This window comes from Colossoma macropomum, unplaced genomic scaffold (genome assembly GCF_904425465.1).
Source record: "Colossoma macropomum unplaced genomic scaffold, Colossoma_macropomum, whole genome shotgun sequence".
NCBI classification, from domain to species: Eukaryota; Metazoa; Chordata; class Actinopteri; order Characiformes; family Serrasalmidae; genus Colossoma; species Colossoma macropomum.
Genome location: NW_023496030.1, coordinates 244,439 through 271,440, shown reverse-complemented (window position 1 = coordinate 271,440; position 27,002 = coordinate 244,439). Strand labels below are relative to the sequence as shown.

Below are 27,002 nucleotides of genomic sequence, written 5' to 3'. Positions count from 1 at the left end.
ATATGGGTGTGTGTGTGTGTGTGTGTGTGTGTGTGTGTGCGCAGTGATCTGGAGAACTATGTGGAGTCTCTGCATAGAGATTCAAGCTCATTTGTAACTCTGAGAGTGGTCACTCTGAAGGAAGTAGAGGAAGGAGCAGTCAGCCTGAGGAAGGTTGGGGAAAGCCTGGCAGGACTCAAAGGTAAGGATTATGCATGTTGCTTTCAGTTAAATGAGCGTTTTTTAAACCCCAAATCTATCTGCCAGATAAATTTGTCGGGACAGGATGAGGCAGCCATGAGAGATCCTTACTAAAGCTGTTCTTTTCATTGGTGAATTGTAACTATTAGAGCTAGGCCTTCAGTTTGGGCCGTGAATGTGAAAACTCAATCAAGACATGAGGAAAGAAAAACCTGGCTACCATAAAGCTAGCGTCCTTATTTGTTTTGCATGAACACTTTTTTTGGCACCTGTAGAATAAACATTTGAAGATTCTGATATACATTCCATGTTTTACATGTGACAGACATTTTAGCATATTGTAGCGTCCTGCTACTGGCTCAAGTTGCTGTGGGCATGCAGAAGGTGTAGTCATGCAGAGCAGCCACACAAGGAGGCTCTTGGGAAGCACCGTGTTTGTGTTAGGAGAGACTTTAGTTGTATATAAGTATTTGGGACTTCCAGAAGGCCTAGAGTGACACTTCCTCATGAAATTGGTCCCGCCTATTAGAATTTAAAACATTATTGGTTTATTCCTTGATTCCTGTCACTTTGTAATTATACTGATTTGTCAATCTAACACATTAGGACTTCTCTTTAGCTTTCGAGGTCCTAACCAATAGTAGAGCTAGCTTAGCTACATCCATCTAGATGCCACAGAGAACAATTCCTGATTGTTTTGTTTCCATTGAAAACTTAGTGACGAAACAAGAGGAGTACTGTAATATTCACAGAATTTAAATACAAGCATGGTTCTCTTGAATAAAAATGAACTAAAAATTACAGAAATGTATTTTTAGTTCCCAGAAATCATTCAGCCTTCTCTGAAGGCCTAGAAGACCCTGAGGGTTCCCCTCTGGTTTTTTAAAAAAGTTTTTAACTTTTAAACACCATTGCAACACAATTAAAACATAGTTCTGGTTACTTTCACTCATGTCTCAGGTTTTCTGGTATCCATATGCAAACAGGCAGAGACAATTCAAAAGAACGAATTATACAGCTTTAAAGCTTTTATTACAAATACAGTACATATTACAGTACATCACTCTTACAATCAGTTCTGGTCTGCTGTGTGTGTAACAGGAGAGTTTCCAGCTCTGCAGGCACGCATGCGGGCTGTTCTGCGAGTGGAGGTGGAGGCTGTGAAGTTTCTGAAGGAAGAACCACACAAGCTGGACAGCATGTTGAAGAGAGTCAAAACACTCACAGACTCCCTCAACAGTCTGCGCAGGTACAGAGAGTATTCTCAATGTCAGGCTGTGGTGTAAAATTTCATCAGTTTATTGTTACTGTGTGATGAGGAGACCTAGCTAACGTGTGGAAATTAGCTACTCAATGATGATATTTGAGAATTCATGATGTATTGAATATAGGGGATTCCCAATCTGATTCTAAGGATATTGCTGTATATGGTGGTGTAAGTGAGCATCATCACTATACTGGGCAAATATCAGAGACAACACTTAATTTATTTAATGTCCAGTCAAACAGCCTTTTCGTTCAAGTTATCAGGAAAAAGGTGTTCATGATTTTGGGTGTCCACACTTTGCCTTCACTACAGCTTTTGTTCTTTTTGGGAGACTTGCTCTCAGTTTTATAAAGAAATCTGCAGGGATGTTTGTTCACACCTCCGGTCTTAAAAGTTGGTTGCATTTTCTGCTTCTCACAATCCAAGTAATCCCAAACACAATGATGTTGAATTCTGGGCACTGAAATGGCCAGGCCATTATTCTGAGAACACCAGCAGCTGCTTTCTTTGATTTGTAAATGGAACTGCACCTAATTTTTAAGAGCTGAGCTTAATTTTCTCCTGTCTCTCAAATATGAGTTAAGTACTGTTTATCTGAAGGGAGTTTTAGTGGACTTCCAGGTCTTGTATGGTTGTGTGGAGTTCCATTTTCTCTATTTATTCTTTCGATTTTTTGAACTCCAGTTTTGGATACTTTTTTGTTTATTTCACGTATTTTCTGTATACGTTCCTCTTTTGTTATGCAAGTCTTATATCTAATCTCCTCAGAAATAGCTCCTAAGTAATATTATTAATTAGTTGCTGTTCTGACATGTAAATGAATAAATGAAAGGTAGTCTATGATTTTTGCACAGTATTTTGGAGCTGTTTTACCATGAAATATGAAAACTGATAATATCGGCAGCACTGGTGTTTGCATTGGAAGGATTTGGTGCACACAATAGAGCAACATGAGATCAACTTGTATTCACAACACTATAAAATGGTTGTTTTGCATAAGTCCACAAAAACAGTATCATTTCAGAATGTATACCACTGGGCACATACAAAGAATGAAGTGATTTTGCTGCAGGATAATAATATAAGTGATGAGCAATTCATCAAGGATGGATTTCCCTTAAGCATCTTAGAGTTAAGAGCATCTTATCTGGTAGAAAAAGTGTTCAGTGTGTTGCTCGCTGTATCACTGAAAAATCACCTTTGTTCTAAGATGCTTTTGAGAAACCCAGCCCAGATCAGTCAAATTTGATCACAGGCAAATATTTACACACTATAAAACGGTCATTAATGTAACCCATTTTTGCCTGAAAAGGTATACCCAAAGTAAAAGAAGCACTGTTCCTACAGTCATGAGCTTGGTCTCATTTGAAAGGTAACACTCTCAAATTTTTCCCAACTGTCAGAATAATTGTATAAATTACTGACACAAAGTAACAGAGGCTAGAGGTGTTTATTTCCACCCCTAAATTGATCTCTGACTTTTGCCGTGTTATTAAGACCACTTGTTTTGGAATATGCTGTCTCTGTGGATAGCAGCAAGGCTTTGAAGGTAAGAACCCACAAATTTGCTTGTTCAGTGCTTATGTTGCAAATGAGACGATCGTAACTGTTCTGACTCATAAAATCATAAAATGGTTTGCAGTAATCAAATCCTGAGATTTCAGGCTTTTAAATGGTATATTCCATCACATTTTGTTGGACGATGTGACGCATAAAAATAAGGTATAAAAAATTTGAAGTGAATGCTTCGATGGAAGAGTGCTGTTACCAGAACAGTGATTTAGAAAAGGTATGCCAAAAAAGAATGCAAAAAAACAAAACCTATCAGTCCAGACTGTCACAGTGGCTCAGAAATATAGCATAATTTTTGTAAGATCAAACGTTTTCACTTATTTTGCAGCATTGATTATTTTTTTTTACTCTGGCTGTCATAACATACACATTGTTGGCTTGTTTTCATATCTAGGCATTTGCATTCTGCTGTGGTTGATTATGCACTTTGTAAAACGACCTTAAGTTTGAGAATGGTGCTGCATAAATAAAACATTGTAGATTATTATTTTTATTATTATTGTTGTTATTATTATTAAAACCAGTTTGTTTGCCAGATGTTAAGTAGTTGCTCTATATTTTTGTAAACTGGAATAAATGCATTAATGTTATATATCTACATAAGTGGTTAAACATGTAAACTTGTCCATAACCTCTAGGTGCGCCACAGAGGGCTTACTAAAACCATCAGATCCTGCTACCACAGCAGATGGCATAGAGTTGGGGCCTCCCTCTGATGTCCAGGATGCAGTGAGTATGCCCCTCATTGAGTCTCAGAGTTCCTCTATGAGGTCAGAGGTCATTAATTCCAACCCAATGGTCATTCACCACGCCCAGAGTTCCCCAGTGCCTCCTTGTCAGTCCCAGCATTCAGTAGCACCCCCCACATCCACATCTGCACTGCCCTACCAGGCCCACAAGTTCACCTCTTCATCAACAAAGCAGTCGGGAAGCCCCGGGCAGCTCAGAAAGTCCAGCCTGTCACAGCCAGAGTACGCGCCACCATCAAGCAACCTCGGCATTGGAGTCCATAGCAACAGTGTCTGCTATGAAAGTGGGGCATCTCCGAGCTTGTTTATCGAGGAGATCACCAGTTATAGCAAGGGCAAAAACAGAGCCACGTCTATAGAGGTGAGCTTTAAATGTAACTTTGGATGTGATTTGGAAGGTTGGACTTTGCATTAAAGAGATTTTAAAAACAGAACATTTGTTTTTAAAGAGTTTAAAAATAAATCTAATATATGCATTTTTGCCCTTACCACTAATGTAGTCAATGTGTGTTGACATGCCTCCTGATTATTGACTTCATGTGTTTTAGCCACATGGATTGCTAACAGGTTTATAAAATCAAGCCCATTACCATGCAATTTCCATAGTTAAACACTGGCAGGAGAACAGGTCATACTGAAGAGCTCAGTGACAAAACGTGGCACTATCACAGAATGCCACCTATAGTACAAGTCAGTTCATGAATTTTCTACCCTGCTAAATCTGCCCCAGTCAAAGTGCTACTGCTGTGTAACGGAAACATCCAGGAGCAACGGCAGCTTAGCTATAAAGCAGTAGATCATGCAAACTGTGCTGAAGTGCATAGTATGGAAACATCACCAGTTGACTTGGTACAGTGTTCCAGACTGCTTCTGGAATCGCCATTAGCACACAGACTGTGTGTTGGGAGCTTCATGAAATGGTTTTCCATGGTTAAGCAGCTGCACACACTCCTGGCCACACAGTGTTCGATGACGAAAAGTAGAGTATGTTGCCACTGGACTCACTGGAGCACTCGAGTTTTCTCTAGAGTGATGAATCATGCTTCACTGTCTGACAGTCTGATGCATGAAACTGGGTTTGGCGGTTGCCAGTAGAACGTTACCCATAGGAATGTATAGTGTCAACAATAAAGTTTGGTGGAAGAGGGATAATGGTTTAGGGCTGTTTTTCAGGGTTTGGCCTAGGCCCCTTAGTACCAGTGAAGGGTAATGTTAATGCTAGAGTGTACGAATACATTTAAGACAGTTAAGTTAGTCTAACTTGGATGGTTGATTAGCCAAGGTTTTTGAAATGGCGAGGTTTCTTATTCAAGTACAGTAATGATGGACAAAGAGCGGTAGATCAAATGTTGACAGAGCGGCAACATATTTTACCACAAGGATCAAATACCCACGCTGATGCCAAAAATATGCTAACTCATTTGTGAAGGCATCATGCAGATGTCACTTCCAAGAGCAAGTAGAAAACATGCTAAAGTTAGCCAGCTTTCTATTCGAAAATTTCCCTTGCATCATAATTGGATTAGGCTAGTTAGATGTTTTTCCACTCTACAACCGAATATAGGTGGACTCTATAACCAAGGCTATAGAGTCTTCCTGTATTTAGTTATAGAGTCCACCTGTATTCAGTTGTGGATTGCTGGGAGCTACATTTAAAAAATCTCCTCTCACACTCATTTCAGCCTAAAGATAAAAGGCAACAGTTTGTACAGAAATACAGTACCAGGTTGTAAATGAACTTGTAATCATCCTTTCATGTAATATATATATATATATATATATATATATATATATATATATATATATATATATATATTAACTTTTATATAGATATTGTACTTTTGTTTAGATTCTTTTTAGATTATTTTATATCTTCAAAGAAAATGACTTAAGCAAAAAAAAAATATATTGGGAATTACCAAAAAAAGAAATAAATAAAGTAAATGCTGAAGTTGTGTTATTATTTTGTTTTCTAATTCTGTATTGAAATATATCATATCCTGATGCAAAAACAACAATACGTATTGTGTCATGCTAATTTGTGTATTGTTACACCCCTGTTAGTGAGGTCGGGTACTGATGTTGAATGATTAGTTCTGGATCACAAACACTACTGCGGTTCATCTCAGAGGTATTATATGGTGCTTCATCACTCCACAGAATGCAGCTCCACTGCTTCACAGTCCAGTGCTGGGGAGCTTTATATCAACTAGCTGGTGCTTGCTATTGGGAATGGTGGTCTCGTGTACAACTGCTCCAGAGAGTCCCATTCCACTGGCAATCGTTTTATTTGGAGTTTATACAACCGTTGTGTGCGCAGTTCAATGCCAGTGCCTGCAACAGATGCACCTTAAAGTAGCTCAAGTCACTAATTAGAATAGGGTATTAAAATGAATAAAATTACAGACAAACTTCTGGCTTCAGTTTAACTGCTACAGCTGTTTTTTGTTTACATATTTTTGTCCATTTTTATAGTTATGTTGTGTGGTAGTTATTACAGTAATGTGGTTTAAGGCAAAGTGCAGTGTGCTATCTGGTGGGATAGAAGCTTCCATTACTTGTTACATACATTAGCCTCATAGCTCCAGTGCAAACCTGTAGAACACGAAATATGTCTTTGTTAATTGAATAGAGCAATTTTGTATAAATATGTGCATTGTGTAAATTAGATTTTTTTTGTAAAATAACTATTCTCTTTGAACATTGGCTTCAGTAATAACACCTTTTTTTAGGTGGAAAAAATGTCACTTGTATCTTCTTTCATCTCATTTCCTGTTCAGTTCCTGTTTGTTTTTCTCTCCCTTTTTCTCTAGGCTGCTGAGAGAGAGTGGGAAGAAAAGAGACAGAACATGGGTCATTATGATGGGCAGGAGTTTCAGAAGATGCTACAGGAAGCAGAAGCTAACATGATGAGAGGAATACCTAGTCTAGAGGTAGCAAATGAAGGAGACAGAATGCAGAAACCTGCTGCAGCGCCTCCTGCTGCCTTAGAAGAGGTGGTAGAGAAACCAGAGCCTCCTGCGCTTCCAGCACATGGTCAGAGTCGATTTAGCTGTGCCTTACCTACTAATGCATTCTTTCGTAGCAACAGTTTCAGTATTGGACAAGCTTTAGAGAACCTAATGAGAAATTGTAGCATTCGACTTGTCAAAACCTCTGTAAAGCTGGGCTCCCGAGTGGCGCACCCGTCTAAGTGTTAGCCCTATCATCAGGAGATCGCGAGTTCGATCCCTGGTGATGCTACAGCCATCCGTAGCTGGGAGTCCAAGAGAGCACAATTGGCCTCGCTCTCTCTGGGTGGGTAGGATGGCCCCTCCTTCTCCCCCCATCACTCAGCGCGATGCTAGTCAGCACAGGCATCTGTTAGCTGACGTAACAGATCTGGCGGTTGGCGCTTTCCTCCGATCGCGTTCGGCTGTCCAGTGACGTTGCGTGAACGGCAGCTCGAAAAGAAGCAGTGGCTGGCTTCACAGGTCTCGGAGGAAGCCTGTGTTAGCCTTCACCCTCTCAGCGTTGATAGTATCGTGTGATTGGGGGAGTCCTAACTAGCGGGTGGAATTGGAGACGACTAAATTGGGGAGAAAATCGGGTTAAAATTAAAAAATACAACAAAAACCTGTGTAAAGCTGGCTCCCCATGTGGTCAGAAATTGTTGTGCTGTTTTAATTTTCCAAGTTCTAAAGCCATAATGTTTCAATGAGTGACATCGCTCAGCCCCCCATCAGCAGCTAAATTGCACCAAAACAGTCTCATTCGTTTGTGCTGCACTTGTGCTGGTTTGTGCCATTAAAAGAAATGTTTGTGCTGTTGTATTTATCAAGTTATAGGCTAAGGAATAATTTGTTTGAAAGTGATGGCACTCTATTGGCCGACTATTAACGTCTAATTTGCACCAGAATGGTCTCATTTGTTTGTGCTGGTTTGTGCCGCTAAAGAAATACTTGTGTTGTTTTAATTCTCACGTTATTGGATAAACAGTTTTTATGTGTGATGACATTATTATCACACAATTGTCTCTGGCTGATGATAATTAATTAATTCATTATTCAGTTTCATAATTGTATTGAGTAGAATTGGATGGCTGACAAAAATTGCTGATTAATAATTAGTAATTTGCTGTTTAAAAATGCATTTTCAAAACAAATCAAGCAACAGGGTTATAGTGAAATTGCATGTTGTTTGAGGAATACAAACATTAATTGCAGTCTTTTGATGAATCATGTGTCATCATCATCATCTTTAACCACTTAATCCAGATATGGTCGCAGTAGCAGTTGTGAGAGCAGAGAATCCCAGACGACCCTGTCCCCCCCGCAATTTCCTCCATCTTATTCTGGGGGACCCCGAGCCGCTCCCAGGCCAATTTGGAGATATAATCCCTCCAGCAGGGCCTAGAACAACCCCGGGATCTTGTCCCAATAGGCTGTGCCTGGTAAACCCCCACGGGAGGCCTCCAGGGGGCATCCTGATCAGATGCCTGGACCAACTCAACTGGCTCCTGTTAATGTGGAGGAGTAGCTCTACTCTGAGCTCCTCTTAGAAGGCCGAGCTCCTCACCCTGTCAAACAGAGTGTAGCCCGCCACCCTGTGAAGACAGCTCATTTCCGCCACTTGTATTCGCGATCTCATTCTTTCGGTCATTACCCACAGCTCATGACCATAGGTGAGGGCTAGGATGTAGACTGACCAGTAAATGGAGAGCTTTGCCTAATGGCTCAGCTCCCTCTTCACCTCTACAGTCTGGTACAGTGTGGTGTACACGTGGGGTTTATTAAGGATTTCCATTTAAAAAGAAAATTACACTTAAATATAATTCTTACAACCATGTAAAATTTCAAAGCTGTACTCCTAGTACTTTTAAATTGATTTTTGTAGAAGTTTGATTTTTTTTTAATAAATTATGTTTTATTAAGTTATTATATTTAGTAAGTTACTTAATAACATGAATTTTTCAAGTTTGGCTCACTCAATGACTGAACTGCGCTAAAATGTTAAACATTGAAAAAATAGAAATAAAGATTATTTTGGAAATCCAGTGTTTTCCCATTGAAAGATTTGTTATTATTGTGCTTCCTAGTCAAAAGTCTTGTGTAAAAAATAAAGGAGGGAAGTAGTTAATGAAGGAGTCATAGTACATCTGTAATGTTTTTATATGTTAATACATATTCTGAAAAAGTTTTGAAGGAATTCAATTTAGTACTTAAATTTAGCTTCATTATTGCACGCAAAAATTAAGAATTTGTAGGTTTAAAATAAATGAAACCTGCTGCAATGCCAAACCTTTTTGGTTAATAACATAAGAATTCAAATAGAACAAATGTAGCATTAACCAGCTCAAACGAACAAGACCATTTTGGTGCAGTTTGGAGGTTGATTCACTCATTGAAACATTATGACTTTATAACTTGAATTAAAACAGCACCGACGTTTCTTTTAACAGCACAAACCAGCACAGGCGTGGCACAAACAAACATTTTTTTTAACGTTTGTGCAGTTTAGACATTAAGGGGGGTTGAGTGATGTCACAGGTTATAAAATATATAATGTTTAGTTTGTCAAAAATGGTTTTGTCCTAATGTCAGTATATATGGCAAGTCAGTGGAGAAAGTGTAGTAGAATCGTAAAGACGTAACTGCTTACTGTAACAACCTGTAATTGTATTGATTGTATTGCAGAGGACAGCCAGCCTGAGCCTCCCACTTCTGAGAAGCCGGCTAAGACAGGTCCAGAAAAAGCCCCCAAGCCCCACCTAGAAAAAGCAGCTAAAGCAGCAGCTCTGGATAAGCCTCCTAAACCCAGCCTAACAGCCAAAACAAGCCTGGAGAGAGCAGCGAAGCCTCAAGACAAAACAGCCAAGCTGTGCCAGGGCTCAGAGATGGCCAACAAGTCCCCACCTCCACCTCCACCTCGCAGAAATTACCCTACCACCACACACTCAGGACAGGTCATCTGCACCAGCAGGAAGGAGTCTGGTACTGCACAGGTACGGTGTCTGTACTTATCTGTGTAAAGTGAGAGTGGGAGAAAGTGTCAAGCTCATAGGGATGTTTTAATTTTTTAATATTCTGTTGAAGATTATTTGAATATTCTATAAGAATAAGCAAAGTTATTCACTTTTATTTAGAAAATATATTCACTTTAATAAATGAATAAAAGAAAAACAAACCAAAATTACACAATGATATAATGTGTAAGACCAACACTGTCAACTCAAATCACATAGTTAGCAGTGGAGTATCCTAAATGCCTATAACTGGCAACTGCATGCCACAAAGCAAACGTTTGTTTCCTCACAGAAGTGTGGGAAATTCATTTACCCCTTTTGAATGTTTAAACTATCGCCATGGACCAGCCACGCCGTCTAGTCCAGCATCACATAGCAGAGACAGTTTAAAATTCAGCTATACTACATGGAATGTGTTGTAACGTACCCCCTAGAGTATGACATAGAGAATGGCTGCAAAAAGTTGGGAATGCCTGAGCTTGAAAAAAATGTTGCCTGAAGGTTATGTTCACAGCTAAGCAGAAAGGAATAGAAATGAAGTAAACACAATGCTGAAGAGTTTTACAGGAATGCCCTTTATCAATGTATTTGCACACACATTCCCAGCAAACAAGTAAATAAACAAGCAGGCCACGATACAGCATTAGCTTTAGCCTTAGCATTAGCATTAGCTCAAGGACTAAGGTAAAAGCAGAACAATTAAACCAAGCATAACAATTGAACTAACAAAATTTGTTTAATAACCATGAGCAGTGCTGTGATCAGAAACTGACTATGAAGGGTCAGAGGATGTATCACAGAAATTGTGCATTTGCAGTCTTGAAATGTACACCAGCAATGTAGAGCTACAAGGTAGGGGTTTCTGAAAAAGCAGTAAGTGTAATTTAGCCAAAATCCATTGCGTGAAGGGTTTTTTTTAAGAAGACTTAGAACTGAGCATCAGTCTTTGGTCCTGTAGTCTAAATTCAACAGTGAAGAGAAGTTCATAAACATTTTCTGTGATCTGTGCTCACTTTGACCTCAAAACTAATACAAAGCTAGAACTTCAGCACCAGTTAGATGTCTCAAAAGTACTTGATAATTCATAGGATCCCATGCCCCCCATGCCCCTGCACAGCACCACACACTGATGGTGTACATACATATACATATATGTATACATTCACACACTCTCAAATATGTAAAGGGGAAAAAAAAAAATCTTTCAATATCGGGGTACTACTATTCATGTCATGTTACAAAAGTTTAGATTAAATGCATCTATTTTGTTGTGGCTTGCAGCTGATGCTTGTTCACAAGATAGGTGTTTTGTTAATGGATTAGTCCACTGTGTTACAGAAATATTTTTTTTATCTTTCCAATTTAGCAGTATTGTTTTTTTTTGCTATATTTAATGCTATAAGTAACGGGACTGTATCTTTGACTGATGATTCTACTTCTGAAAGGTCTCCTAGGAGGCATAGGGAGGGATAATCTTTGTTGCCCTGGTGCATTGATAAACCCCTCGTGCCAGTTTGCCCCTTTGCCAGTTTGTGGTTTGACCCTCCTCAGGCTACTGTCAGTAGGTACTTGTCACTGCTGACAAGAAGCACCCCACACACCTTCGCAATAGTTTGCTTACCAATTAATACAACCCCAATTCCAAAAAAAGTTGGAACACTGTGTAAAATGTAAATAAATGTAAATAAAAACAGAATGCAATGATTTGCAAATCTATATAAAACCATATTTTATTTACAATAGAACATAGAACACATCAGATGTTAAAAGTGAGACATTTTACCATTTCATGAAAAACATTAACTCATTTAGAACTTGATGGCAGCAACTCATCTCAAAAAAGTTGGGACAGGGGCAATGGAAAAAAGGCTGGAAAAGTTGTGTAATGCTAAAAAACACCCGGTGGTTAATCGGCAACGGGTCAGTAACATCACTGAGTATAAAAAGAGCATCTTTCAGAAGGGAGGGAGGGGCTCACCACTTTGTGACAGACTGCATGATAAAATAGTGCAAGAATTAAAGAATAATGTTTCTCAACGCAAAATAAGGAAGAACTTTTGCTTTTCATCATCTACGGCACATAATATCATTAAAAGATTCGGAGAATCTGGAGAAATCTCTGTATGCAAGAGACAAAGCCTAAAACTAATATTGGCTGGCTGTGATCTTTGGGCCCTCAGGCAGCACTGCATTCAAAACAGACATGAATCTATAGAGGAAATCACTGCATGGGCTCAGGAGCACTTCCAGAAATCATTGTCTGTGAAAACAGTTCGCTGTACAATCCAGATATGCAAGTTAAAGCTGTATCATGCAAATTAGATGCCATATGTCAACAAGATCCAGAAACGCGGCTGTCTTCTCTGGGCCTGAGCTCATTTAAAATGGACTGAGGGGAAGTGGAAAAGTGTCCTTTGTTCTGATGAATTAAAATTTGAAATTCTTTTTGGAACGCATGGGCACTCTGTCCTCCGGGCTAAAGACCCCTCAGCTTGTTATTAGCACACAGTTCAAAAGCCGGCACCCATCATGGTATAGGGATGCATTAGTGCACATGGTATGGATTTCTTGCACATCTGTGAAGGCACCATTAATGCTGAACGAAATACACAGGCTTTGGCAACATATGCTGCCATTCAGACACCATCTCTTTCAGGGAAGGCCTTGCATATTTCGGCAAGACAATGCTAAACCACACACTGCATTCATCACAACAGCATGGCTCCGTAGAAGAAGAGTCCATGTGTTGAACTGGCCTGCCTGCAGTCTAGACCTTTTACCAATAGAAAACCTTTGGCGCATCGTGATATGAAAAATCCGGCAAAGAAGACCCAGGACTGTTGAGCAGCTAGAATCCTACATCAGGCAAGAATGGGGCAACATTCCTCTCCCAAAACTCCAGCAATTGGTCTCCTTACTTCCCAGACATTTACAGACTGTTGTTTACAGAAGAGAGGAGGCTACACAATGGTAGACATGGCCCTGTCCCAACTTTTTTCAGATGCGTTGCTGCCATCAAGTTCTACAGGAGTTAATGTTTTTCATGAATTGCAAAAATGTCTCACTTCCAACAACTGATACGTGTTCTGTGTTCTATTGTGAATAAAATATGGGTCTATGAGATTTGCAAAATCATTGCATTCTGCTTTTATTTACATTTTACACAGCGTCCAAACTTTTTTGGTATTGTGGTTGTATATCCCAGTTTTGACATGCACCGTTGTTATGAGATAATCAAAGTTATTTGCTTTCATCTGTGAGTGGGCATAATGTTTTGTACATACATACATAAATATGGGTGTGACAGTAGTATTTGCCTCATGTTGAATATTAAGATTTATTATATCAAGACTTATTAAAGATATTAAATGATTTCAGTGGAGCACTAGTTATTCTGTGCTGCCTTGTACAGTTTCATAACTTATCCAAGCATCTGAAATACATTAACCCCTGAAATGGCCAGGGCCCTCTTGCATGCCCCAAGTTTTGTTACATACTTCTGCAGCCTTAGAATAGCTCGGTCAGTTTGCATTAAAGTCGATTGAAGTACATTGAAGCGAATTACTAAACAATAAGCTTTAGTATGTAATAAGCTTGGGAATTTAAGGGGTTAAAATACATAACACATTAAAAGACACTAAATGCTGCCTGTGCAAAGTTGATTTTTTTTCCAGTAGAAACTCAATAAATAGAAATTGTTTAATAAAATTTGCAGAAAAATGTGATATTTATTTACATATTTATAAACCTATGTCATTATATTAATATATCAACAAAACATAAAATTTGACTAAGTATTCAAACTTTTGCCTACACCTGTGTATCAGGGCACTGTTAGTCAACAGAAACAGCCAAATGTGAGTGGTAATCTGTGTGCTTCATTTCTCACATTTTTTTTTTAATTTTTAAATGATTGTTGCATAGAATGATATTAATGTGGGTATCTTTAACAGGAAGGTGAAGGGAAGCCTCAGCCTAAACTAAAGAGCCATCCAGAGACAAAGCCCAAGCCATGTACACCTCCCCCCTTCACTACATCTGCCATCCCAGTGGAGGAGGATGAAGGAGATAAGATAATGGCTGAGTTACAGGTGAGTGACATACACAAGTGTGCACATACATACGCTGAGCTGCCAGTTTCTTGGGTACATTTACCTTGTACCTGCATTCATTGGCCATTTAATTAGAAACGTCAGATACGTTATTATAACAGTACTTGAGCATCAGTACAATTCTTTGTGATATTTAAAGGCTTGTGATAAGTATTGCAATATGACATTAAATGTCATTATTGACATTGTATGACATTATGTGATATGAATTTGTGAGTATATGTATTGTGTATACATATTTAGCAGATTGCGGGTTAGTACACCTTCACCACATAGTCAGTTGCTTGGAACAGATATAACAGTTGATTATCAAGCTTGATTAAGTGGTTCAGAATTTCTTAATTTGAGACAAAGTTGCATGATAAGATAACTCCAAAATTAAGATATGATTTTCTCTTATGTAATATGAATTTGTAAATATATGTTAGCTATTGTAATATGACGTGATATATTTAGGGTTCAAGCATGCAGTGCGTAGAACCCTTTTGGAATTGTCAAGATTTTTTTTCTTATTATTATTATTTTGCCCTAAAACGAATCGACCAGACCAAACCGTATGTCCTAGAGAGCTTGGTCAATAGGCAGTAGTCCCTCCTGCTACTCAGGTGCACGACATGAGCCCAGTCGGCCTAAAGGGGGGGCGCTATATCGCAGAAAAATTTGTTTTGCCTCATAACTACTAAACCAGATTTTTACAGACAAACCAAATTTTTTTTCCTGATTCCTTGGGTCCAAACAAACAACTTTGCAATTTGGACCATATAGCTCCGCCTACTTAGATTTTGAGCTAATTTGCATAATATGCGAAACCTACTTTTGCGAACTAGTCCTACAGTTTTTGCCCGATTGTCATGTAATTGGTGTCAAAAAATTCAGAAGAGCCTGAACCTCAGTAATTATCAAAAAAATGTTAACTTTTCTAAACAATATGGCTGCAATATGCTAATGAACCCTTCTGGAAAAATTCAAAATAATTCATAATTAATTTAAAATTCTATAACTCGAGAATCCTTCAGCAAAAATAATAAGAAACTTGACAGGCTTATTCAGTAGAAGGTTCTGATGTAGACTATTCATTTTTGTGTACATACCTCACTAGGGGGCGGAGTAAATGCTACATAGCTGTTTTCAGCATCCATACATCCGATCAAGCTGAAACTTTGCAGGCAGCATCTATTAGACAGACTATAAGTGAATATCTAAGGACAATTTGATTCATTGAAATTTCTGGTTGCTATCGGCCAATCAGCATTTAGACGGTTTTTGACAGGCTTAACATGGACCAATCATCATGAAACTTGAATGGTGTCTATATTTAGCCACTTTCTAACAAGTGCCTGTTATTAATATATTATTACAAATTTTGTCAAAAAAATCTATATGAATCCAATGTAGTACAGTGTGGCAAACAATTTTCCAATTGCAAGTTTATTACAAAAATGTATAGTTTTTTTGTAATCGTTAACTGTTTGAAAACCATACTTTTCGAACTAGTCTCTGGATTTTGATCCAAATCTTTCAAAGTTGATCTAGAAATACTCTCTGGGCTCTCTAGGTACATAATTTTCAAAAAATGTTGACTTTTTCATTCACTGTGGTGTTGATCTTTCAATTCATCCCTGTGGCCATGGTACTGCTAGCTTGATTTGCTATAACTCCTCAGTCTTTGGTCCTATCATCTCAAAACTTTAATTACTTACAAATATTGAGACTAGGATGGGGTCTACAAGATTTGGTCCAGATTGGCCTTTAGGGGGCGCATTAGCACTCAAAAACACCTAAAAATCAATAAAAATGTTATTACATTGTTATTACAAGGTCAACAGCTAAACAACTGTTGACATGTGACTCAGTTCACTCACTTGAATAACTTTGTAATTACATGTTATGTCAAAAATTAGACTGCTTGTCTGGTATTTTGGCTTATTCATTCAAAGACTACAGCTTATTTAACAAAGATCGAAAGGTCAATGTGACCAAAACTTGGTGAACCTCTTTGGTTGTGTTCCCCGATCAATAGTCATATATTTAGGTCTTTTGACAAATTCTGACCCACTTTCACTTGGCTCCTAAACACCAAAAGGGCCCATTATGAGTGCATTGGGCCTCATTATAGCATACATCAAATCAAAGGGTCAAATACGTAGAACCAAACCATTTTTCAAACAACTATGAGAAATGTTGCCATTAGTCATGTAGTTTTGACATCTATGTTACAAACCAGTGTAGATCAGTACATATGAATGTAAACCTATATTATGTTTAAAGACCTTTGCTCATTGTTTATGGCAAATGAAGGCCTTTTGATGAATTGACTTCCTTTCAGTTCTATTCACTCTGCCTATAAATAAGGCCCAAACAGCATGAGGCCTTGTTAGGCCTAATACGCTAAAACTGCAGAAGGGCTCATACTGCTATTGCCTTCTTGAACCCGCTCATTGCCAATTGCGGCTGTATTGATATTTGTTATTGAAGCAAAGCAGAACTGTGAAATAGATAGTTGTCCTTATGTGTACATATTTAGCAGTGTGTTTTATTTTAATACATTCAAAATAGGCTTTGTTTTTACACATTTACTAAGTCATTTAAACCAGTTTAAAATGATAAGTAAATATAATGTTAGGAATCTTACCCAGTGCCTTTTTGTATTTTAGGGAGTTTCTGGTTATTGTCTAAATGGTTGGCTCAGACCCATTCTTCCCAAGCGTTGTAATCCACTACACTATATATGCCTAATAATTGACTCCATTGACAGAAGCATTGGTCTTGCTAGAAAGGTGCCATCTCAGGGATTTAAAACAAAATTACATATTGGTAAACCATTTGTCAAACATTAAGAATATTCATGATTAAATAGTAAAATAGTGATTAAATAGTGAAATGTGTCAACCGAATATTGTGATATTACACAGTAGTGTTTTTTTTTCTCTCCCATCTCTAGTAACCCATCCGTTTCTGCACAGTTTATTAGCCCCCTCTACATTATCCATCAGTGGAAAGGAAACATTATAGGGCCACCGCTGTCCGCAACTGTGATTTTTTTTAAACTCCTCAGCCTGAGTGCTGGCATGAGAACAGTCTGCCAAATAAAAAGATCTAGCTAGCAATGGTCAGAAACTGACCACAGATGAAGGGCAAGGGTAGGATCTGTGTACCAGCATGGTACACTTGCATCAGCACAGCACCCACAACCATGCTGTTGTCATTGCTAAGAATAGCCGACCACCTATATAATATCTCGTCAATGGTGGTCCTATGGTGATCTCTTTGAATTGATAGAGAGGGGAGCTGATACATTGTGCAGCAACAAATGGGCTACAGTCTGTAATAGTAAACCTATGAAGTAAAAGTATATGCAACTCAGTGTATGTAGGATCTGAAATTCAAAACTTCGAAAAGGTCAATAATGAATCATGCCCTTGGTGGGTGCGAGTGTGCCTGTGGGATGTTTGTGTTCCAGTTTTCTTGTGGTGATGGGGCTTCATTTCCCTTTGGCAGCAAAGCTTACTCTAAAAAACTAATGTCATGTCCTCTTGTAGAACATCAAATTCAAATTTGATTAACTTTATGTACTTATATAATTAGTAAAGTAACATTCTTTGGTTCTCTAAAGAAGTGACTTTTAATGTGTGTTTCATCTTCAGCTTTAGTTTTTGGACATGCAAATTGCTACTGGTAAATACATATTTATACACTGTAAATAATACTCATCAAAAAACTGAAAGTGAGCTGAAAATTGAATTTACTGCTCTTCCACGTAAATGTGGTAAAATTCTATTAATGATGATTGGCCTTTTTATGTACAATGACTAATGTAATAACAATCTGATATTCTTAACTCTGACAGCAGGAGCCATATTACAGAAACATCCTAACATCCCAACTATCTTATTTACAGATAGGAAAAGTACTGCTGAAATATCTTGCCCAAAGGATACATAGTGTTTTAGCATAATCCAAAAAGTGTTTTAAGTTCTTTTTTTGTGGTTTAAAAAAACACAGCACATATGTTCTCTGCAGTTCCATTTCATTACCTTAAGAGTGTGAATGTCAATGTGTATATTGTAGCAAATGGAAAATATTGTGAAGAATAGAAGCAAATAGCCACCAGTTGGCATTGTACTATTTACATCCTTGCCCGAACAGTGCTTTAACTATGACTTAAGCTTTCATTTTTACCGGTAGTTGTTCTGTTGAAAATAAAATAATAATGTTTTTAGGCAAGTGTGATAGCATAAGCTCATAGCATTGCCATTGCATTTATTCATACTGCAAAATGGCAGTTTCACTTTGCAGTTAAAAAAAACACCAGACACAGCAGATACATTCTCCACAGTTCCCTCTCGTTTGCTGCGAGCGCAAGTCACTGATAAAACAGCAGCGATGGCAGTAAATAGTGAGGAGACTTAAATATGAATGTCACTGTTTATTAGGAGAATTAGCACAGCATGCAGTTTAGTATCACCTCAAAGTCAGTAGCTTGGCAACAGATATAATAATTGATTATCAACCCCGAATCTTAAGCTGTGATTTTTTTTATGTGATATGAATTTGTGAAAAATCTTAGTTTAAACTTGTTAGATCTTAGGACTAAACATAGGAAGTCTGTAATGTGGCCCGAGATGCTTTATGTGGATCCTCTCCACATTAACTCCATCTACGCAGTGTACTATATTGATATGGTAGCTAATTAGCAATGCCTGCTCCTATAGAGAGTGTGCTATACTATAGTCTGAGAGACAGGCCTTAACCCACCTACACATATTCTTATATTACTCCTCAGGTTTTCCAGAAGTGCTCTAATAAGGATATAGGGGTCAAAGGTCTGGTAGAGCCACAAATCAAAGAGCTAAGACCTGGGGCCTTACTGCCCCTCAAAGATAAGAAGGTAACGGACATGACATTGTTTAGTTCTCCCTTTAGCTGCCTGCTCCTGTCAACTGCTTGTCCCTGATGGCTGCCCTTGAAAAATGCCTGCATGCCTTTTTTCACACTCTGCACACTGTACTATAACACTTATGATGGATTTGTGCACAAAAATTCTCACTGATTCGCAACTGTTCTCTCATTTTATTTCCACTGAACTCACTGATAATGCTGTTTAGTTTGTAACAGAACCAGGCTGAAGTTCCATTTTTTGTGAAGTAAAGTTGTATTTCATTATTTCAAACTTGATTGGCTTTGTGTATTGATCCAATCAATAAACTAACATGTTCTTTGGCATTCTAATGCAGTCAATCTGTGTTGTGTGTTTCTTTTTATGGGTTAGGCTTTAGATTCTTGGAAATACATATAGTGTAATACAGATTGAATTACCTTATTCAGTAGAAGAACTACCCGAACCATTAACATTAGAAGATCATTAGATCATTCAGTTCTATCAGTAGAATTGTCCCTTCCAATAATTTATGAACTTTTTCCGTATTTCAGTTCATTTTTTAATTTGAACCAATTGCATATTAATTGCATATTCTGGTTCTATGAATTTGGCATTCAGAATGAATACAATAAAGGAATAGCTTGGCTAAGCATACTAATAAAGCTAATGAAAGCAAAAAGCCACCTATTTTCATAGCACTATTTGCATGATGCGAATTGGTAGTTATTTATTTATTTATTGTCAGTAATTTTGTAAGATCTTTTTTTTTTTTTGACTATTCCTTAAGTGTAGTACACGATGTAGTTTTCCTTTTTGGAAGGGGTCCTTAAGGACATAATTGGCTCGCATATTAGAGTTCGGTTGACCTGATCTCGCCTTGCATGCCCTGCTCTAAACTTCCTAACATGTCCTCTGTGTTAATTCTCTTTTCCATTTTGAATTTTTCACTCAATTATTAATTAGATTTTATTTTATCTTCTGATTTTTGTCTAATGTTGTGTAATCTGTTGTCTAAAAAACAGAAAGTCTGGCTTCTATAGACTTCTTCAGCACTGCCACTATAATTTTTTACAACTTTTACATTTAAATTGTAATGTCTATGTTAGATGTCATAATTTTAAACTGTGAAGGGAATATATGTATTGGAATTTTAAAAATTCTGCAGCCCATGTCAGTTACCCTGAAAAAATTTTCAGGCTTATATGAGGTTAAAGCTTTACATGATTTCTCTACCATGATCTCTTTTTGGTTGTAATTGGAAAGATGAGAAGATTAATGCATTGCAGTTTATGCCAGAAATATTAGATTAATGCCAGTAATCCAGAAATTTGGATATTTGAGGTAGTGTACATATTTACAAAACTATACTCTTTAATTGAAATGCATTTAAATGAAATAGGATTATAGTCCCCAAATGATTCAAGCCCATTTTACAAAGTCTTCCAAAAGTCTTAGCATTAAGAATTATCTTGTGGTAGAGAACTGAGTGGTAGGGTATTTGTGAGCAGTGATGTTATTCCTCACAAACTGTCCTAGCAGAATACAGAAATCCAGGAAGACAAAGATCTGGTCACAGATGAAAATGGCAACAGCACTGTTCGTCAAAGTCCAGGGGTGAGCAGCTATTTTCATTGTCACCTTCTATACATCCTGTCCCCCTCACTCCACTTTTCAATGTCTGTAGACATACTAACAAGTTAAGATGAATGTAAATTAATTATACATGCACAGATAAATATTAATATCATAATATATTTCTTATGCCACTGTTTTGAATCACATTTGTCAGGTGTGCATTCTAACATGCAATTGCTGAAGTATTTGAAAGACCATATTAATACACTGTTTTATTCCTTCTTTGACCTTTGTAGGTCATCTACTATGTCACAGCGCAGATTACTAAGGACACTTCAGAGGAAACAACAGACCATAGACTGGCTTCGCAGCCATCCCCATCTCAGGTCTCATATGTCAATACTTCTGACAAATCACAAAACCAGCTGCAGGTATCCACAGATGGCCCTTTTGGTAACCCAAAGAACAAAGATTCAGACAACACCCCCAGCCTTCCTAATGCACTGCCTTATAAACAGCTCACTCATTCAAGTTCGCTGAAGTCAAAACCCCAATCTCCAACAGAAGGATCTGTGTTGGGCCTGGTTGGCCCTACACAGGGCAAGGTTCATGTGGTCAAGGCTCCACACGTCCAAGTTAGCATAGAAGAGAGGGTGGAGTCTCCAACTGCAGTTTGCTCACCAGCTTTACTAGGGGGCCTTGACCCATTCCTTTTCCAGGCGAGTGCAAATCCTGATGAATTGAGTTCTACAAATCAGCAGCTTGTGCATGGTTCATCCAAGACTAGAGAGAGAAACTTTGAAGAAGTAGAAGATGACAGTGAGACCTTTCTTAGTCCTGACTTGCCAGGTGCTGAGCCTCCACCTCCACCTGATAATATTGCCTTCATGATCACAAACACCAAAGTGCAGGCTTTGTCCACTGGAGAGTACCAAAAACTTGTCAATGCCAAGAGAGGCAATGTGCAAACTGTGACTGTAGGCAACAAACCACAGACAAAACATGGCAGTGACATGGTTTCTGGAAATGTCACTAACAGCAATAGACAAGGTGATGTAGAAAGCAGTGAATTCAGTAAAAAGCCAGTCATTATCATTTTTGATGAGCCTGTGGACATCCACTCAGCCTACAAACGCCTCTCCACCATCTTTGAGTGTGAAGAGGAGCTGGAGAGGATGCTGGCAGAAGAAAAGATAGAGGAGGAAAGTGAGGAAAATGAAGGTGAGGAGGAAGGAAACATAAGAGAGCAGTTAAAGGGGGATATGAGGGATTCTGGGGAGGCATCAAATGAGACAAACTCTCTCCTGGTCCCTAGAGACCGTGGTAACATCTCTTCATCATCACCAATGTTGTCTGATGGGGCAATGCCAATAGAGGCTAATATAGATTCCAAACAAGATGCTAAGAAGAAGTTCAAGTTCAGATTTCCTAAGAAGCAGCTTGCAGCCCTGACACAAGCCATCCGGACAGGTACCAAGACAGGCAAGAAGACTTTGCAGGTCGTAGTCTATGAAGATGAAGAGGAGTCAGATGGTAGTATTAAACAACACACAGAGACAAAGAGGTTTGAAATTGCTCTCTCTAAACAAGAGTCATCAACATCAGAATCAACCCCTCTGGAATCTCTTGGACGGACTGAAGAAATCAGAAAGAGCACTTACAAGACCCTTGATAGCCTTGAACAGACTATCAAACAATTGGAGACCACCATTTGTGAAATGGGACCAAAGTCTTCTGAGGATCTGCACTCCTCTGAATACTCAAAACCTCAGGGCAGTCAGGGTGAAGAGGCTTCTGACAAAGGAATTCCTCAGAAAACTTTGGTTCCCAAACCCTCCAGCAAGGGTCCCATCCTTCGGAAGAAGCCCAAACCTCAACTGCTTCCTCGGCCTGCTGCGATCCCCACAGCATGCATGTCCGTCACAGCGGCTCCTACCCAGCAGGTCTCTCACTAGCTTTGACCGCCTCACTCGCACAGACTAAGACTAGGGGTCTTTCCTTCTCCTCTTCCTCACAGCAGTCCCAGCCTAACCGGTGACTACCACAAGATCCCTAACTTTCTTCTGGTTTAGGAGGACTGACTGTGGGATCTTTTAACGCTCCATATATGGTGTCTGTATGTACTAGTCTGGTGTTTCATGGGTGATTTTAGTAGATGGCACACATTCACTGATGAGTTTCTAACTTTGGGTTCAGGCAGTCAAAGAACGCTACTCTCAGTCTAAATCACGTATTCACTTTTTGGTTTATTTTCCAATTCTTTTTAATGGGTTCTAAGGTGTAAGCACAAAAGCTTCATCTATTGGAGTTGAGGATGGTTTGCATGCATTTTCACCTCTTCTTTCTAATGTGTGGAATATCCATTTATATATAGTTAAACATTATGGAATATTTTACGCAGGTTTTGTCTCTTTCAAAAAACAACCTCCAATGTGGCACTCTTGTGTTCCTATTCCTTTTTCTCCTGTTTGGTTTGAATCCCTCTTGCAGAACGCCAGTGTGGCCTCACCTACTAGTCGGATGCCAGTGCCCATGTCTGCCAAGACCAGGCAGCAGCCGGGCACCTCAGACAGAGAGAGGGCAGCAAAACAGCAAAAGCTACAGGACTCACAGAGGCAATTCCGCCAGGTAGTTTTGTCATAGGACCACTGGTCCAGTCAGCCAGGGGACACATACTTAGAGACGCTTACTGAAAACATGTAAATCAGAGTATGTATGTTGTAGAATAGTAAGCTTTAATAGGGCTTGAGTTACAAAGAAGGAGAAACTAACAAAGAGAAAATGAGTAAACTGTCCTTTGTATGAATAGCTCCCAGCTGCCATGGCTCTGTTCTAATCACTTTGGCTGTGCTTCAGTTAGCTATGACTGAAGGCATGTGACTTATCTCATAACACCATGGAATGCTTCTGCTTCTATTCACTCTGCTTGTGGCTTTGGTGCTGTGTAGATGACGAAGACAAAAAATGACCAAACAACAACAAAAAAAAAATTTCCTGAGTTGCCATCACAGCTTATTTTTAATTGGCCCCCTGCCATCCCCATGCTTGGGTTACAGGCTGTCAAAAGTACTAACATGAACTATATCACACATTTTACACTTTTTGCACCCAAATTTATTTCTACTAAACAACAAAACTGATGTCACTGTTTTCCACAACATTTCTGTGCTAGCCAAGATGCTCCTCTACTAAACCCAGTCTTGGACACTTTCCCCTGTTTACCTCTCAGGGGATGAGTCCCCGCCCCTCACTACCAAGATCAACCCCCTACTAAACTTCCAACACAGTGCACCTCCTCCTATCCTTTTGGAACGTCCTCTGGTCTTGCATACTGGTTGGTTGTCCTGTCACTGTGCACCACTCACTTTGAAACATGAATGATCTAAAAGGAATTCTCCAGTGTTTTTTAAGCCTAACCATGATCTGCCTCGTCTGTATCGTACAGCACCTAATGTAAGCAAAATCAATAAAATCAATAGCTTTGCATTGCGTGCAAACAAAATGTTTCTTAAGTAGTTCGAACAAAATTAAAAACTGGTCAGTTGAATTCCTGTTGGTAAGTCTATCCTGTTAAAAAAATACCATACACATACCATATAAATCTTGTAAAAAGGTCATGGTAGGCATGACTTGCAAAAATATTGGGAGTTTGGAGGTAAGTCATAAGTAATAAGCTCTAGTGGGCTGCACTGAATGAAAAAAAAAACAAAAAAACATTAGTTAAATTTTTGGTGCTCAGACTGTGGCGAAATCCTGTGCACCTTTAACATCCAGAATACAATTGGTAACGCAAGCAAAACAAGGCAGTTAACAACAACGCTGTTAGTTAACATTTTTTCCTTGCAAAAGAATGTTTATTTTTATCATATGTAATGTAGCTCTGTTCATCTGCTTAACTGGAGTTTTAGGGGGGATATTCAGGTGTGATTTCTTGTACAACATGCATGTGTTATAGACAGGCTTATTGTTTAATGCAGTGTTGACGAGTGTACCATCTCCCCACTACTTTGTGCTCCTCTTTCAAGAAGCGGTGGATTGGTTTCAGAATTTGTTCCCACTCTACTAAGGCTACATTATCACTCAAAATTTCTCAAGGTTGCCCCAAGATGTTCTTATTATGAGATCATGAGGCGCAACTCCCACCCCATTCCACCCCCGAGACTAAATGACCGTATGCTACAGATGCAGCAGGTTGAAAAACATTGGTGTATTCCTTTAAAACATAAATGATCTTACTTTCCCCTACCTTCTTTAACTCTTAAGTTTTCACTTACAATCCTGAACAAAACACTGAAAATACTTTTCTTGTGTGTGTGTCTTTTAAGTCAATAATTAATGTTTTCTGTCTGATTATCTCTGATAATTTAACTGTAGATCCTACTAGTGTAAGTGAAATGTGTTGAAATGTTCTTCACATCTTCATTATGAGTTTGCTTACAGCTGACAATCAGTGTGTTCTGACATCTTTGTTTGCAGGCTAACGGAAGTGCTAAGAGATCTGGAGGAGATCCCAAATCCACTTCCCCTACTTTGCCTGCCTCTAAAATCCCAGCTTTTTCCTCTAGCACAGGAAAAGGTGCTTCCCAATCTGATGCTACTAACCTGTTAAACTCCTCCTCTATTATCCCTCCTTCCTCTTCCTCCAACAAGTCTTCCATTCCCACCCCTCGCTCAATCCCTGCCCCTTCCTCGCAGATTCCCTCCCTCTCTAACGGTTCCCTAAAGCTTGGTCCACCCCCTCATAGCACTAAAGGCCTCTCCTTGTCTACACAGACCCAAAATGGCCGACCTGCCTCCTCTTCCCACTCTCCTCTGTCCCCCACCTTGTTGACTCAGGGTGTGAAGAGCATCCGAACCATACACACACCCAGCTTCGTCAGTTACAGTCGTCCACACAATGGGAGTGCTGGAAAGTCAGCTATCCCCATGGCAACAGTCGCTAAGGACGCTTCGTAGAACGCTCAGCCACTCTGCTGTCCTTTACTCAGCGTTGCTCCTCATTTTGCTCTAATTGTTCTTTTTATTATGATTATTTTGCTGTTCTGTTTCATCTAGTGTTCAGAGTGCACTTTGTTGACTTTTTTGTTTGGTTTCTGGCTGTTTATGCCATTGCTTATCCATACAGTACTTTTATATTGCATCTTGGCAATCATCACCCCATTTTGAACTTAAATTTCAAGGAAATAATGCTGACAATGAAATACAATGAAAAAAATACCTACAGTTTACACATTGAAGAAGAAACAAGATCAAGAGATTTTGTTCACTTGTAAAGTGTGATTTTGGATTATTCAGTTTCCTACATTTGAATTATATTAAAAATATATTTTTATTATCAAGACAAAAGCCTAAGAGTTATAGAATAATACGTGTTAAATAATGAGTACTTTGCCCTTAAATGAATACAGTTTAAAACTGGGCGACCATACTATATTTTGATCTTTTTCTTTTTTTTTTCTTAAACATTGGTTGCAGCCATAGTGTTTGTTTTAACTGTACCTGTACTGTACCTTTGCAAATTGACATTTTCTTAACTGACATTTTATGTTTTCAATTTCACTGCCATTGTCTTTTCAAACGTTATTATGAAATGACAGCATCACAATGAGTGATGCCAGGTCTCTTCAATAGGTGCCAAATGTTTGAATTTTCCATACATTATTCAGAAAGACTGAATATACTGTGTTAGAGATTCAAGATGTATATTTAGGATGGGTTGTCCCCAACAGAATCTACAATAATATCTGCAATAATTTACTGGAAGACTACGGCTCTTAAGTTAATACAAAATCGATGTCTAAGTATATGCTTAAATGATTGTGATCAACAGTACTGTTCTATATTCCACATGTATATAGTGTAACTGCTCTTAAGAGATTTAGTCTAGTTTTGTTAACATAATGTACCAAAGTTGGTTTCTATGCATGCCTTTCCGCAACGGTAGACAAATGATGTAAGAGAAGACTTAAATTGCGTACATCAATATATTTACTCTGGATGTGTGAAGCTTTAAAGACTATAGCAGCAAAGAGCGGTGGGCAAGACTTTGTATGTGTGAGGACAATAAAAGTCTGCATGTTTGTCTTCTGGGTTGTCTACTCTTTTTCAACTTTTTCAGAAGCTTTAAAAACAATATCAAGGTTTGTGATGCTACAACTAGGTCTAGAATTTGGTTTGCAATGGAAGTCAGAACATTTTTCTCACCGGAAGGTTTCCTTCTGCTTTAATGCCATCTAGGTTAGGCAGTAAATTTAATTATACTGCATATTTCTAGGTTCTAAGACTTCTGCACTTACATGAGCGACAGTATGACTGAATATATAAGTACTATAGACACCACGAATACACCAAAGTGTTTGAAAAATTATAGCACAGTGAGGTTGAGGAAGGCTACAACAAAGGTGTCAAACTCAACCACTAAAAGGGCCATATTAAAAAATCTCAGCCAATCGGTGGGTCAGCTGTTTTTTACTTTTGCCATGACCTGAACGTGCCATTGTTTATTCAAAATATGCCAAAACTGCAAAAGCAAAATAGGCATTAAATACTTATTGAAAAATAATTCTAAATAAAAATAAATTGTTTTAGATTAAAATAGGTTTTTTTTTTTTAAAACTGCCTATTTGCTTGAACTAGAAACCAGACATCTTTTCTTTTTGTGCAA

The 27,002-nt window shown here is 38.5% G+C and overlaps 1 protein-coding gene across 6 annotated transcripts in view; it reads left to right on the top strand.

Annotated features, from left to right (window-relative positions):
• si:ch211-285f17.1 (sickle tail protein homolog) overlaps positions 1 to 26,425 on the top strand; it is a 233,006-nt gene extending 206,581 nt beyond the window's left edge. For all 6 annotated transcript variants that reach the window (XM_036564672.1, XM_036564674.1, XM_036564673.1 and 3 more), the window contains 11 exons: positions 45 to 181; positions 1,282 to 1,429; positions 3,658 to 4,129; positions 6,582 to 6,804; positions 9,444 to 9,751; positions 13,726 to 13,863; positions 18,668 to 18,772; positions 20,303 to 20,377; positions 20,635 to 22,281; positions 22,829 to 22,966; positions 24,815 to 26,425. In XM_036564672.1, coding sequence (XP_036420565.1) covers positions 45 to 181; positions 1,282 to 1,429; positions 3,658 to 4,129; positions 6,582 to 6,804; positions 9,444 to 9,751; positions 13,726 to 13,863; positions 18,668 to 18,772; positions 20,303 to 20,377; positions 20,635 to 22,281; positions 22,829 to 22,966; positions 24,815 to 25,294 — 3,871 coding nt within the window. In that variant the 3' untranslated portion in view covers positions 25,295 to 26,425. The remainder of the gene's footprint in view (positions 1 to 44; positions 182 to 1,281; positions 1,430 to 3,657; positions 4,130 to 6,581; positions 6,805 to 9,443; positions 9,752 to 13,725; positions 13,864 to 18,667; positions 18,773 to 20,302; positions 20,378 to 20,634; positions 22,282 to 22,828; positions 22,967 to 24,814) is intronic.
• Positions 26,426 to 27,002: the final 577 nt, after the last annotated feature.